At 47.0% G+C, this 15,245-nt stretch overlaps 1 protein-coding gene across 1 annotated transcript in view; it reads right to left on the bottom strand.

Annotated features, from left to right (window-relative positions):
* PRDM16 (PR/SET domain 16) overlaps positions 1–15,245 on the bottom strand; it is a 345,680-nt gene that overhangs the window by 15,082 nt on the left and 315,353 nt on the right. The window contains exons 9-12 of the mRNA XM_056332565.1: positions 11,893–13,294; positions 7,845–7,929; positions 3,637–3,806; positions 1,649–1,726 (exon numbers count right to left, since the gene is read on the bottom strand). Coding sequence (XP_056188540.1) covers positions 1,649–1,726; positions 3,637–3,806; positions 7,845–7,929; positions 11,893–13,294 — 1,735 coding nt within the window. The remainder of the gene's footprint in view (positions 1–1,648; positions 1,727–3,636; positions 3,807–7,844; positions 7,930–11,892; positions 13,295–15,245) is intronic.

Here is a 15,245-nt window from a genome sequence, read left to right on the forward strand (position 1 = left end):
AAAACCCTGTTACAAAAAAACCCACACAGGCCATTTTATGGGAGAAGACCAGATCAAATAAATCTTTATTTTCCTAACCTTTGTTAAGTTGCAAGTCTCCTTTTTTGGAAGAAAATTGAACTAACAATCTCTGAATAATCGGGAGCAAGCATTTTAGTCAGACAGGGGTGTATAGTGAGTACACACTATTCATTCAAGGCGTATCAAGTAATGCAACTGAAAAAATCAGAACGGGGAATGGTTCCAAAATATATGTCTGCTTTGGAGAGTTGGGGTTTTTTTTATTTTTAATATACCTAATGTCTACACTCAAAATTCTGCATGCCTCTGTATGGAAAAAAAATTTGACTCTGTATGCACCAGCGATTACAATGTGCGAGAGAGTAGCTTCTTAAGTTAAACTAAGCATAAAAATTTGATGTATTTGACCACATGGCCTTTTGCTGCTCATAAATTTGTTTGTGTTTCTCTTTATATAATAACTATTACATTAGCTTTGTTGTGAACTTATGACTGTGTATGGAAATACCATAGTATCAGCTACCAAAAATGAAACTAACTGAATTGTTACTATTGTTTGACAATGCGCAAAACACTTACTCACGTTATGGAAAACACAGTGCTTGATTTTCAGCGAGCTCTCAAGTCATCACTCATTCCGTTTTGCTCATATAGGTACCTATTCTAACAAGAAAACAATCGAAGCATGCTTTTTTTGCCAAAGTTTTTTGAAACGGACTGCAAAACACCAGGAGAAAACACTGGGGGAAAAAAATCCAACTCTGTCTTCCATGAGAAATATTCCTTTATATACCTACACACACATACACGCTTGCATGTACCTTCTTGTGAGTTTGAGTCAAATTTAAAACACTCACTTAAACAGGAGCCCCTTTATGAGAAGCAGAACCTGCGTGTGCCCAGGCTGGAGCATCATGCCCGCCCGCAGGGTGCTGGCCCGGGATGGAGGGGTTTTTTTGCAGTTTTGCAAAGCACCCTTTTGCATAGACACCACGCAAACTCAAGCATAAAAATCACATCACCTTGCCCCACAAACTGGCAGAAAACAGTCGTTCAGCCTTCTCCCTTAAACACCCATTGAACGTGTGAAACAGCACGCGGCTCTCCCCGCTCTCAGCACTCTTTTTAAACTTTACCAGTTATAGGTGGAAACTCCAAACTGGGATTTTAAAAGCAGACAACACTACAGGGCTTCTCTTTCACATTTTGATCCACCACTCCAGGCACCTCTGATATGCATTAGGAAAAAAAAAACAGAATTAAAATCTACCTAGAGCCGGCAGTTAACTTACTGGCAAGCCCTTCAAAACAGCCCGATTTTCAGAGACATTCAGCACCTCCAGCTGTCCTTGAGATGAATGGTTAATGTGAGTGTTAAACAACACTGCAAATCAGACCACTCATTTGCCAGCATACATCTAAATATAAGTTAAGTGTCTATCTTCAAGCTGCCAAGCCTGATTATTTTTGGCTGGTACACATAATATACAATCCTATGAATCACTATATGTAATGCTATGGGGCCACGGTATTATGTTGGCACAGGTTTATAGAAAGCAGAAAAAATAACAGAGTGGTGAATGAGGAGTGTGTTGGGAAAGGGGTTTTGTCTGGGGGGCAACATCACCTGTAGGGCTGTTCTCCAGTGTGTGTCCGCAGATGCCTTGTCAGGTTTGCTGAGCGCGGGAAGATCTTACCACAGTACCTAGAGAGTGAAAGGCAAAGTCACCATCAGTGCATGAAAGGCCTGCCACACCAGGTCACTTACAAACACTCTATCAGCAGCTACCATCGACCTCGCGCATGTCATACCGCTCCCAACACTGGGAAATCCCTGAAAATCCCTTTATTCCCTAGAGACTCTCAGCACCGATGTACTGGGGGAGGAAGATGGGGAGGTGACAACTAACAGAGCAACACCCACCCCAGAACAACAGGATTCTCAGTGGTGAGAGAACTGGTGCAACCCATCCCCATCCCAGACACAGCACAACAGTTGACCATGCTGCATCACTGGGAAGGGCAGGAAAAAAGAAAAAATCCCATTGGAACAGCCAGAGCCAAATGCTGGCTGACAGAGCAGCTCGTCTTGGAGGCCTGGGCCAGTGCATCGGAGCACAGCAAGGATGTAGCAACCCATCCCCAGGATACTCTCCCAGCTTCCATCTGAAGTTGAAGATCCTCCTGAGCCTATGGTTGAAGAGACCCGTTCTCAATGATACCCTTTTGCTGAGTTTCTTCCATCTATTTTCCTAAAAGCTTTTTGAACGCACATACGTGTTGGACATCCACAGCCTCCTATGGCCATGAGTTCCTCCACTGAACTGTGTGTCGTGCGACAGAACCTCCTGCTTGTCTGCACCTGCCACCCAGGCACTGCACTCCGTACCACCATGACCAAGATTCTTTAGTCACTGCCATTTCATATTGTTTGTCGCTTGAGATTTTTATGGATCTCCTTCACAGCCCTGTTTAGTTGCTTAGCATACATAATCCTGATCGTCCTTCCCGGAATTCACAGAATTTTCTTCTAGTTAAACGCTGCAGCACTGTGTTTCTGTTACTGGGGTATGCTGCTGCGAGTCTGACTGCCTGCTTAGAATAAGGAAATGCAGCAATATGAAATGAAATAAAGAGAATGAACTGCATTCCACAATAAATCTGATTCACAGTAAACTCAAAAGGAAGGGAGCTATAAATAATAATAATAATCGGGAAATAAAATATTAAGGATGAAGGGTTACAGTCTGTGACTCTAAAAGCTGATGCTTACTGTTACAGAAGGAATGCATGAGCAGACTTTCTTAATTTCAGAGACATTCAGCACCTTCAGATGTCCTGAAGATGAACGGTTAAGGTGGGCGTTCATCAATAATAAAAATCCAAATGTTACCTTGTGAGTGCATATCTAAACGTGCTTAGTTCCTATTGCAGGTAGAAACCTCAAATTTCTAACTATCCAATGAATTTGAATCCACAGCTTTTGTGGCAAATTGAACATAAGAGATCCATCAAACAAAATACGTACCCCCTTACTGCACCCAAGAAAAATGCAGTGGGAGCCACCTCTAGCAGCTGCAGGTAACTGTGCAAGCAGATAAAGGTTTTTATTCCCCAGTGATCTGCTCCAACACGAGCTCTTAGAGCTGCAGTGGATATGTAAGTATTGATGTGGATACAGTTGTGTTTGAAAAAGCTGTTTACTGTATGCTGGTTTTTAAATTCCATTATTTTGCATAGCTGGGACTGGACACAGCTGAGGTTGCACTCGCACTGAGAACCGGGGCGTTTGCTACCACGCACAGGAGACTTGGCTTGGCAAATTCTGTTTGCTTGAGAATCTCCAGATCTGCTCTCAAGGTTATTCAAAATTACAAAGAAAATAGAAGATGCTGATTTTTCTACCAGACAAAACAAGCTATTTCAGAGCGAATTAGTCATCAGAAAGCTCTGTTCTAATTCTGCCGCTTCTTGTTTTAACTCCCACCCTTGCCGAGACATAGAGATGTTGCATGCCGGTGCCTGGTGCAGCATCCCGGCTGTGGTGGCATCCTCCCAGGGCTGCTGCAACAAGGGGAGAGCCGGGGGTACAGCCGGGGGTGCACAGGCCCTTACCTGCAGGTGTAACGCTCCTTGCCCTTGCGCAGGATGGGGTCGGACAGCGTGGGCGGCGGAGATCGGAAGTTGAAGGGGTGATGTGGAAGGGGCTGCAGGGAAGCGCCGCTGTCTGCCTTCATGGCTGCAAAACTCTCCAGTTTCTCTGTCATTGTTTCTATGGCTGACATCTACAAGTACAAGGCAAGATCTCACGTCATAAAAATCCACAGGAAGAACAGTATCTGATGCATAAAAACATGTCTTTTACCCCTGGTGTGTTGGTCAAAGCCCGTTGCTGATGTTTGCACTTACTGTCAGAAGCTAGCTGCTCCGTGTGAAATGGAGCCACCAAATCCAGCCGGGAAAGACAGAAATAGCGTGTCAGGCTCAGAGAAACCATAAAAGATACAACTGGCAAAGCCGTGCAGGAAGCATCATAGCTCAGAAACGGGGCACTTGTTCACCTCCTGCAATGTGCACGGGCTTACTTTCAGCATTCCAGATTAAAAATTATCTCAGAATACTGGCTTCCCTTTTCCCAGGGATGACACTGAAATCAGGCACCGTGGTCAACTGCTGGATGTAAAACTCACCGCCCAAACCCCCCCTCTCAAACAAAGAACAAAAGTCCTGGATCACGAGGAGGTTTGGGCTCTCCTCCGGCACCCACTACCTTGGCACAGGCACGGAGGGACGGGACATGAAGCTGCGGGCAGGGCAGGCAGCCCAGTCCTGCTTGGAGAAGGCAGGGAAGTTTGGGGCAGAAGAATCCTGGCTGGAGTGGGAGGGAGCCCAGGGGGATGCGTGACCGTGGATCAGGGAGCTGGGACAGAGGAGAGGCTGGAGGGGTAAGGAGGGAGCAGCTGGGGAAGAGGAGGAGTTAAGCTCAGATGCAGGATGGAAGGGGTGCACAGAGAGTTTGCTGGGTGAAGAGGCCAACATTTTAATTATATGGAAGAAAGGTTCAGAAGCCAGTAAAGGTGATGGAAGGATGGGTGGGAGATGGCTGGGCTTCCTGGAGCGAAAGGGAATTCCAGCCAAAATGCTCTGTGTCAGCTGTGGCTGGATGAGTTACCGTCAGGAGGACCACAAGCTCCACGCTGAGCGGGCGGGGGGCGGCAGGCACTGAACAAAACCTTTCTGGGTGCCTTTATCGGCTTTGGTTTGCACGAGACTGCAATGGCCATGTTCTCACATAAACACTGGATTAAATGCCACACCAGAAAGAGGGACAAAGGGAAAAACCTGGAGATACAGGGGAAGGGGAAAGAAAAAAAAAAAAAAAAGCATAAAAATCCTACCTAAAGAAAACCACTTTTACTTTCATTAGAGCAAAGCAGGAAATCCAAATCCAAGAGAGAAATGCAACTTCGAGGACTACGCTGACATCTCCAACATTCAATTTTATGCACTCTTGAGAGCACTTTTAAGATACCAAGCAGAAAACACGGATAAAACAAACAAGGCAGCAATAAAGCTGCCTCCTCGCTGCAGATGACATCATCGGGAACGAAGGGAGCATTGGGGGGAGTGGGAGCCTGAATGGAGAGGCAGCCCGAGCGCTGGGGCGACAGCGAGCGAGCGGAAGGCGGTAGGAAGCCATATATCAAAACTAGATGCTCTATTGTACAGGAAGGGCTGACCTTTTGCACGTTTACACTTTATTAAACTGGGCTCGGGGGCGGGGGGGAAGAGAGCCAAGATATTGTTTAAAATGTATGACTATAAAAAAAAGTTGTCTTAATCACCAAAGAATACATTGTGGAAGGCTGACAACCATTCATAAGCTGTAAAAAAGAGGAGTAGTAAAACCCATTTCCCAATAATAGATCCACAGCCCCTTAGTTGGAGGCTCCCAGCCCATGATAAATAGTAAGTAATACTTAGCGCCAGCCACTTGAAAAGGTTACTTGATCATTTACAGCAAAAGCTCTGCCCCAGCTGCCAGTCATGTAACAAAACCATCATGTTAAAATGCTATCCGGATCTTTCAGAGCTATGCCACTCAGCCCTTTGCTGGAGTACCTGGAGATATCTTTTGTTGTGCCCTGTTCTTTAGGCACTTAGTCAGAGATGTTTGCTGGCTTGATAGCCGTAGGCTTATTTTAAAATTCTAAACACCGGCCATAGTGGTAAAGGCACTTTGCTATTTAGGGAACAACTGCCTGGTTATAATAAAAAAGAAGGGGAGAAGAAAAGAAACTTAACAGGTGAGAAAAGGTTTTCCATTGAGTTATCAAAAAGTTACACCATTTGTTAATGTTGTCCAGAGTTTCATTTAAAATAGATGATATAGGAATAACTCCCATCAGAGCAGAGAAACTACTGTTGACGACTGGCTCAGAAATAAAAGTTGCCCGCAATTAAGTTTGTGAGAGAAAGCATCTTCCGAATGCTCAGTCATATCACATCTTTTGGCTTCATCACATCCCACCCAGGGCCCTCAGGAGAGCCGCAGAACTGTTCACAGAAGAAAAGGCTGAGACCAGACTTGTGTTTAGTGTGAAAGAAACACACGTGGAGCATGCCTCTGGCTGAGCCGGCATGTGAACGCTGGTCCAAATGAGGACGGCAGAAGCAGGAGGCCCTGAAAATACGATTTCTTAGGAAAAGATCCACAATAACAGCTGGGCATCTGGTAGTACAAGTCTCACATGCTCCTGAACAAATGACCCGTCTTCGTTCACCGTATTTGAAATACCTGACCGATTTCATAGCACGGGAACAGCAACTCGCTAGACCAAGTGATCTTTACACAGCGACCCGCTTTATTAAAAAACAGTTACCAGGAAGTTTCGGGCTTGAGTGATTGTAAATTTTAGGCTATTCTGTGTGATAAGCTATTAGAGATAACCAGACCTTCCACATCTTTTCATTGCCATGGGAAGAGGACGTGGTCAGGATTTCAGGAACAATGTTAATAAGCTTCCACCCAATGCTTGCTCCTACTCGGGGTCTGTACGTTTCTCATCATCTTGTTGGGTTGCTTTGCCACACTAGCTCCTCCCTGCTATCAGATTCTTTACAGGCAGATATCCCTACTATTCTAACTCACACAAACACAGGATGTTCCTGGCCAGCCTGTCACATTATCCAGCCTGTATGAAGGAAAAATCAGGGGAAGTTATTAACCAAACTCTGAGGCTGATGCGAAACAATGAGGGAACTAAGTTTAGCTGTGAAAGCAACCAGGACCCAGCTTTCACAAACCTGCAAGTTATTTATCTAAGGTGGGAAACATTATCAGAGGAGAACAATGCATGTGAATATAAAGGAGAGTACAATAAGGACCACATTGCTCACTCCCAGCATGCGCTCGCAGCAGGAGATGGAGGATAGCTGGCGACCATCGCACGGGAGAGGATGTCGGGCAGCGTGTGGCAGGACTCGCTGCATGATCCTTCTGGAGCAGGGAATCCTAAGGGCAAAGAGTAATATCGCTGCTCGGAGAGTTCGTCTGTTGCTCATAAGGGGTTTTGGAAACTGGGGTTGGTTCCCATGAACAGTCTTGGTTGCACTGGACTTAGTTGCGCCTTTCAAATGCCCTGGGGTAAAAGCCTGGTCCGGCTGCTCTGTGGGCTGATGGGCTGGCATTCCCAGCCCAGCAAAATGGGAAAGCTGTCCTGCAGCATTTCCCATCGCTCTGCAGTGACTCAGACCTGAAGGAGATGCAGAGGGAGCAAATATCCGTGAGTTGTCAGAGGAACAGAGCCTAAAGCAGCTGGGCAGGAAGGAGAATACAAGTTCTCCGTCAGGTGTCCCGTCACCTTTTGGAGCAGGCAGAACTGAACCCCCATTCTCCCCTGCCCTGCAATTTCACACCTTCTAGATGACATAAGGGACCCTCAGACAGGTATAAAATGCTACTGCTCGGATGCCAGACGGTCCCCCACTTTGCACTGCTGCGGGTAACTGCACCAGGTGTTCCCAATGGAAAAATTCCGTAGGCACTCTGGCACGGGCAAGGGGAATTTGGTGACCATATGCACTGTCCAGACCTCACCCCTGTTTTGCTAATGCAAAAGAAACAGCAAGGCACAACTACCAGCATCCTCAAACCAGGTATGACATTAAAAGTATCTGAAAGTAACTGGCAGAAAGTAGTGGAGCTTCCAGTTGGGCTCTTGGGTGAGAAAGAGTCTGATCCAAGCGACCTGTCCGTACCAGCCCCACCTCAAACTTCTTGTCATTCAACCAACACCGCATACGAACGTCACTGCTTTTACCTGGGGGTGAAAAAGCAGCGGGGAGGGTCGCAGGTACTTCTCCTTTAGGGCACCCACAGGGTCTGTCACCTTCCGCTTCTCCACCCTGCTGGACAACAACACAGAGGGTTACATACCTTACAGGGCTACAGGCAGCAAAGACAGAGCCAAAACATTTGCCGAGGTGTTTCAGTTCTTGCTGTTCTCCTCCTGACACAAACATCCTTCTTCCCCTTCTACTGGATACTACAAATTATGACCCGCAAGTTACCCCACTAAAGGCACTGGATCCCCTCCTTTGGGTGCTATTTTTTTAGCCGTCAGCAGACTGACGACTAAGAAATTGTTTTGATCTTTCTATGTGAGAGCTAATGCCTCTGCTGTAGTGGTTTATAAGCCTCTGCTGTTGTGAAACATCATGAAAAAACCTACATTTACAGAAAAAGCAGCATTTAAGTGGGAGAAGCTCTAGAGTCCACAGCAGGCAGCCACTGCATGGAAAAAAATTGTCTTCAAGAGTTTACCTTAAGAGTTAACACGGGGCCAGACTTTGCAGCCCCAAGTGTGCTGAAATCACTAGGTGTTTCATATTTATTTCCTCCCTTGCAGCTGAGATATAATTTGCATTGAGTTTCTTTGGCAAGCATATACGGACAACAATTTAAAAAGTTAGGAACTGGTGGGAGATTTCTGAAGTGACTTAGGAACCCGAGTTCCTCTGATGTCGCTCTGGTCCATTCGAACATCCCATGCTTAAGCACCTTGCTATGGAGGAACGATCTATAGTTAGGCTCCTGGGTTTGAAAACAATTGGCTTCATTTTCACCAAATATTCTACTTGCAGGGAAAACGTGGTATGGAACCACCAAAAGGAGAAACCTAAATGTCCTCTGTGGGAAAAAAAAAGTGTTACGAAAAAACTCAAATAAATGCAGCTGCATCTTTAAATTACTGGAATAGAGTCCATCTCAGCTAAACTAGCAGAAATCCAATAGTAAGTAATTTTAACTACATTAGTCCAGCATAAATGAGAGCAAATTATTTTGCTGCATTTCAGCTGATTGGTGTGTGGATCAAATTACCGAAGAGTTTAAAAGAAGAGTCATGCAGCGTGCTATTTAGCGAACTGTACTTAATCTGCATTTCATTTTTCTTGGGTAGAAGAAAAGAGTAGAGCTGGGTTTGAAATGCAGTCAGAATCGCTGCGCCTTGGAAGGTGCGTGTTTTTACGGGCACGAGTTTTTAGAAAAGCGACAATCTGTAAAACAACACGTCAAAAGTCGCTGGCAGACGGTGAAAGAGCCCAGCACCACTAGCGCCAGCCCGACCCGCGAAGCATCGCTCTCGGTGACGCGGCGTGGCCGGCCCCGGTGCCCCAGGGAATGTCCCCTGGCCCTGGTGGCCCCACAGGCAGCCCCACCGGCATCAGAAACGTAAGACCTCAGCAAAGTGACGGAGTTTCAAGCAGCTTTCCCATCTCCCGGTGCCGGGTAACGAGAACACAACCAACGTACAAACTTCCTCGTCAGAGCTGAATTCTGCGGCGAGCAGAGGATTAAGCTGATCTTTTCAGCCCAGTGCCTGAGAATGTTACCTTAACAAGGCTGAGCTAAAAACTGCATTGATTTCAGGCTGTCTGGCTGCATTAAATTATATCACCAGGAGAAAATGTCAAGGATTTAAGTGGCCTTTGGGAGAAAAATGAAGGAGCCAAATGATGTGAGAGAGTCTGATAAAGAGAAGTTTAGAAACAAAATATTTCCATATTTTTTAAGCTGGGACTTGGAAGCTCTGCTGTTTAGCTCATTACATCAGAAGTCTGATTCGCAAGCAACTCCACCGCTGACTTTCTATTTTAATATATTACTAAAACTATATGCATCCCATGGAATGCAACAAACGATGCCCCCATCCTTCACTTCCATCTGCCTTCGGGACCTTTACGGTTTTCCCGAGGCTGCTATTTTAATTGGCAACGGCTTTTTCAACCCATGTTATTTTAACATTCCTACTGAGAATGCCCAGAGGTGGCAGGATCCTAAGCTAACTCGAAGCTTTTGCCTTTCTCTCCCATTTATTTATTTTTTTTCCAGAAGTACTTTTTACAAAAATAAATGCCGGACTATTTACATCATTACTTATTTTTCCAGGAGGAGATGACCATGGTGGGTTGCAGACAGAATACATTACATATCCCGGGTTGTGATGCAGCCGTTTCCATCACAGATGGTAAGCATGCAAGCAAGCAACACAGCATCAACCCCGAGAGTGCTGGCAAAGCGAGAGACGCTTTCTTAATAGCGAGCAACGAGGGCTCACTAATCCTCATCTCAGCTGACAGTTCTTTGGCCTGGCTAGACATTGACATCATTTTTTCCCACAGTTATCAACTGTACAATAGCGGCAAGGCAGTGACATAGGTGCTGTTCTCCTGGCCCGCTTTGCCAGCCGGCGGCGAAGGCCACGCCACCCCGTTGTTGTTCGCAGCCCTTTGAACGCTCAAGGAACCATCCCGGCGCTGACATAATCGCTCTGTGGTGACTAGGAGTCCTTCCAGCGCTAAGGAAACACCAGCTTCTGCAGCACATCCATTAACTTCCAGCAGGCTGGGTTAGCACTAGGCTCCCCACACAACCCTGCGGCACATCTCACCGCTCGCATCTCACGCCACTCACACAAGCACAGGCCACCCGCTGCCAGGAACCGGCTGTTTAATTAGCAACGGGGCCCAGGAGCCCTTGGGGCCGAACCCATGTACCGAAATGGGTGTTATGAAGCATCCTGTCCTATGGGAGAACAAACTGCCATGTTAACGACTACATCAGACTGGTTCAGGACACCTCTTTCCACTGGATTTTGCTAAAAACAAACACGGACATTGCTGAAAACAAGCACAGACTTTGCTAAAAACAAGCACGGACTTTGCTAAAAAATAAGCATGGACTTTGCTAAAAACAAGCACAGACTTTGCTAAAAACAAGCACAGACTTTGCTAAAAAACAAGCAAACGGTATTTGCTAAAAACAAGCGCACACTTTGCTAAAAACAAGCAAACGGTATTCGCTATGCAACAAACAGCTCTCACCCCCAGCAGGACAATAACAAGGGTAGTGCCAGTGCCTGGATGGGGAATAGACAAACTTACTGATGCCCTCACCATAAAGCTTAAAATAACCTTCCTTTACAAGCAGGTGTTATACAAAGCTCTAAAATGACAAAAGACTTAAGTCTTCCCTTTGCATCTTCTTTGGAACTCATGCCTTCTGGAAGTTTAACTGGTGTTTAGCTAACTCCATCCCGTCTGCTTTACACATGCCTTTCGTGTCCGGCTTATTCTAGGCATGACATAACACACTGGGCCTTCCCCAAAACCCCGCCGTTTCAAGTGAAACTACAAAACCCTTGTTATCTTCTAAGAGATATTAAGCCTGCAAGAAACATGTCTGGGAGAGATCCAGATAACCACACGCCACCGTGTACTGACACACGACTTGTTACTCCAGACCTACAAATGTTTCAAAGGTCTGGGTCCACCGCAGCAGCTCCTATGAACTGAAAATCTCTAAGAAAAGGAATTGGAAAGAAAAAGTGGAAAGGGGGGATGGGTAGAAAGGTGAAGTGGCTCACAAAAGGCCATCAAGTAAGTCAGTGGGAGAGCTGCATTTCCAGGCTCCCAGGGCTCCTGACTCATTCCCAAGCCATGAGAGCCTGGGCTCCGAGGCATCTGAACTCTGCATTCTTATCGAATCAAACCTCTGGAATTTCCCCAGCAGAAGTGCCATCTTAGCGTTGGCTCGTGGGAGAGTCCTTAAATAGGTCAAGTTTCTTCTTTATCAAAATAAGGATGTGTACTTTATACATATTGATTATGAGTGCCCCTTTCAATTATTCAGCCCTTTCAATCCAGAAAATTCAACGTGCTGTGACAAAGGACAGAGAAGTACAACCAACTGCAGCAGAGTGTCGCTGCCCTCTTTAAACAACCTACATCCCAATCTGCCTCCAGTTGCCACGTCAGCTAGAAAATTAGCTCGTTAGAGGAAATGCTTAAGGCAGGGTATGTTAATACCTGTATATGGGGTCCATGAAAAAGGGTGATGGCTTAGCATAGTGCAGGGATGGCTGCTGAGGCAGTTGAGACTGGGAAATCTTGGGTAAGACTTCACTTGCCATTAGCTTCCTCTCCCCATAAATGTGGTTTTTCCGTGGCTCTCTCCCTCCGTTCTGACTGGCTCGGATGCGGTTGCCGATGCTCAGGTCCAGCGGCTGTTCTTCCCCTGAAGACGGGGCTGGCAGGACCTTAGGTGGCGGCAAGATTGGCTTCATCTCTTTTGGCTTTGTGGTGAGATCGAAGGGTGACTCCGAGCTGGTGCTGCCTACTTTGTGGAGGTCCCTGGGTGACTTTGGTTCTGCCTTGACCAGCAAGTTGTGATTGAGGGTCCGCTCCGTGAAAGGGTAGAGTGAATGGGGGAAATTGGGGAGGAACTGAAAAGGGAACATGGAATGATAGGGGAGCGAACCCATCTTTTTCTCCTGCATCCCCATAAAGCCAGGCCCAAAATACTTCTCTGCAATGGAGGCAATAGCTTTAATGGAGTCATTGGCTGCTCCCGTGGTAGGCAGCAGGTGCTCTTCAGGGGGGGGAAAGAAGGAATGCTGAGAATAGAAGAGAGGGATCTCACTTGTGTTGTTGGTGGAGCTTGCAGACACAGAGCTGCTGACAAAATCTGGCTTGCTCTCCATTTGTTTGCTCTTTTCTTTCGTTTTGTCCCTGTCACTCTCTGCGTCACTGTCCAGGTCAGAGCCGGTGCCGGTAGTGGTGTCCAGATCTGTGCCTGTGGTTGTATTGACGTCCTCAAAGTCACTGCCGTCGGACATGTCACTGTTCCTGGCTTTTAGCTTCTCCAGGTAGGAGTTTTCCAGGCTGCTCTCACATTTCTCCTCCCCTGAGGTGGGCTGGTTGCTGTTGCTCACTGCAGAGATCAGAGGAAGCGCTGGGTTCCCAAGGGGGCTTGGGAGCTTTGCGTCGGGAGTGTGGTTGAGGGGGCTTTTGAGCAGTTGCGTGGGTGGTAACAAGGGGGGCCTGGGGTATAGAGATGGTGGGAAAATCCCTGGGAATCCTGGAGTGAGGGCAGGAAACGCTGGGGGGGCAGGTGAGAACGGAAGCCCCCCCGGGTGCGGGCGGGATGGAAAATAATCATTAAATCCCAGGCTGGTGTGATTGAGGTTGGGAGAGGGCTTGGATTTGTCCATCATGGAAGTGGGCGTTAGGGGGAGGCCAGGGGCAAAAATCCCCCCCGGGTTGTAATGGTTCTTGCCCTCGCAGAAGCGCCGGTGCTTGTTGAGGGAGGAGGTAGTGCTGAACATCTGGCCGCAGTCCTTGCACTTGATCTGGGTGCGACAGTCCGCATGCATCCGCTTGTGACGGCAGAGGTTGGAGAACTGCGTGTAGGATTTGTGACAGACCTCACCTAAAGCATCAACAGAAACCAACAACAAAAGCGATATGAAATTAACAGCAAATGGCAGGGAGCTCAGCGGGCGCTTCAGCAGCGTCCCCCACCCGTACCCCTGAAATGTCCCTTCCCCCAAAGGCGAGGAGGTAAATGGCAGCCAGAGCCTGGACCCCTGGAAACTCGCCTCCGCATCCCTCCTGCTGGCGCTTCCCTCCGTAGCCTTCAGCACACCGCTTAGTCTCTTTGGGGTTCAGCTCCCCCCATATAAAACCAGGCTCCTGAGCCCAGCAGGTCCCCTCGGTCCACGGGAAAAGCTGTCTCCCTCTCCCAGCATTCGTACGGGGTCAGCCCCCCCGAGCCGCGATCCCGGCTACGCTCAGGAAAGGAAGGGGCAGCCTGGGAGCCGCGGCGCTGGGAGAGCCAGGATGGGGAGCAGGCTGAGGGAGAGCGGACAGAGCAAAGCACCGCTGGGAGCCCAGGTATCGCCCGTCCAGCTGCCACCACGGCAAGGTGACACCACCCTTCCCCTCCACAACCCTCTCAACAAGCCACCTTCTATGTGTGAGGGGATGCACTACTCCTGTTCCAAGTATTTTTTGGAATTTCCCATAAAGATAATTATGTGTTTTAATGATAATATCGATTCATATTAGCTAGCCTGCTTTCCCTGTAGTCCTGGCATGGCAGGAAGCGCTGAAGGCTGAAGGGAGAAGAATTTTGCCTCATTTAATCAAACGTACCCTTTCTTTAATGCCATTAATAGTAAGTAACCACTCCATAGGGATGTTCTATAAATACTTTGCCAGCCAGGCCTCGGTTCAGCTAGAAGCGGGGTGAGATCTTGTAGTCGTTAAATTAGTAAGACACCCTAGCAATGCTAAGTTAACGCTACACCGGTGTTTTCTTTAACGACCTGTAAATACTAAGCTTTCAAAATGTGAATTTTTATGACCCCTTTCACCTGCAGCCTTTGCTGGTGTGGAAGGAACAGGGCAAAGGAAGAAAAAAATCCCACCCAAACTCTTCTGTGTATGAAAACACCATAACTTTTTATTATCTGATGCCTCTTTCAACATGGGAATAAATTCTACTTAGTGAATTAACACGCTGCTTTCACTGGAGAACTGCTGTTACCACCTTTTTGTAAACATGGAAACTGGGACAAACAGAGGGAAAGGGGATCGCTCGGAGATGGGCAGGCAAGGGCCCGCCCCCCCGATACCCAGTCCTCCAGCTCCATGACGGAGCGGTCCTTCCCTCCTTCCTCCCAGCTTTTACTGACAGGTACCTGCAAGCCCGACTTTCCCTGTATTTCACCCTAAATCTTTAGGATTTACAGCAGCGTTTGAATATCAAATGTTTGTCAGCTGAGTTATTTCAGCTCTGAAAATATAAGGGGAAGCCCCTTCTGTCAAAATCCAGAGCAAAGATTATTAAAATTTAATAAATTTGACATTTGTGTTCGAATTAACATCCCAAAATTCAGTGGGTTGTCACTGAAGGGCCTGCTGGGTCTGGTTTCTGACTGCACTAGGAATTTAGCATGAGCCATCTTTCCTCACAGTATTTCAGCCTTTCTGCTCTGGACCCAGATACAGGAGCTGCAAAGGAAGCACAGAAGGAGGAGAACTAGAAAGTCACCACAAGAGTTTCAGGGTTTGACTAACAGCGTGTTCAAATGAGCATGCTAAAGCCGCCCCTAGTTTTTGGCCATCACACCTTAAAACCTTGTTCCAGGTCTTCTGAACTACTGTTATTGCAGCCATACAGCATTATGGCTGTTAGGTGTACTAATTCAGCTATTCAGACCTTCAAAGAAAGGGTTTCTTTAGGTTATTTACTTCATTTTAAAATGTTTTCTTAGAAAAGCATCTAAACAGAACTCTTCATGGGAACACTACTCGATTTATTTTCTATAAAGCTAACAGTCCATTAGATGCAACAATCCCCGTTCCTATAGAAATTT

The sequence above is a fragment of the Falco biarmicus genome, chromosome 3 (genome assembly GCF_023638135.1).
Source record: "Falco biarmicus isolate bFalBia1 chromosome 3, bFalBia1.pri, whole genome shotgun sequence".
Classification (NCBI taxonomy): domain Eukaryota; kingdom Metazoa; phylum Chordata; class Aves; order Falconiformes; family Falconidae; genus Falco; species Falco biarmicus.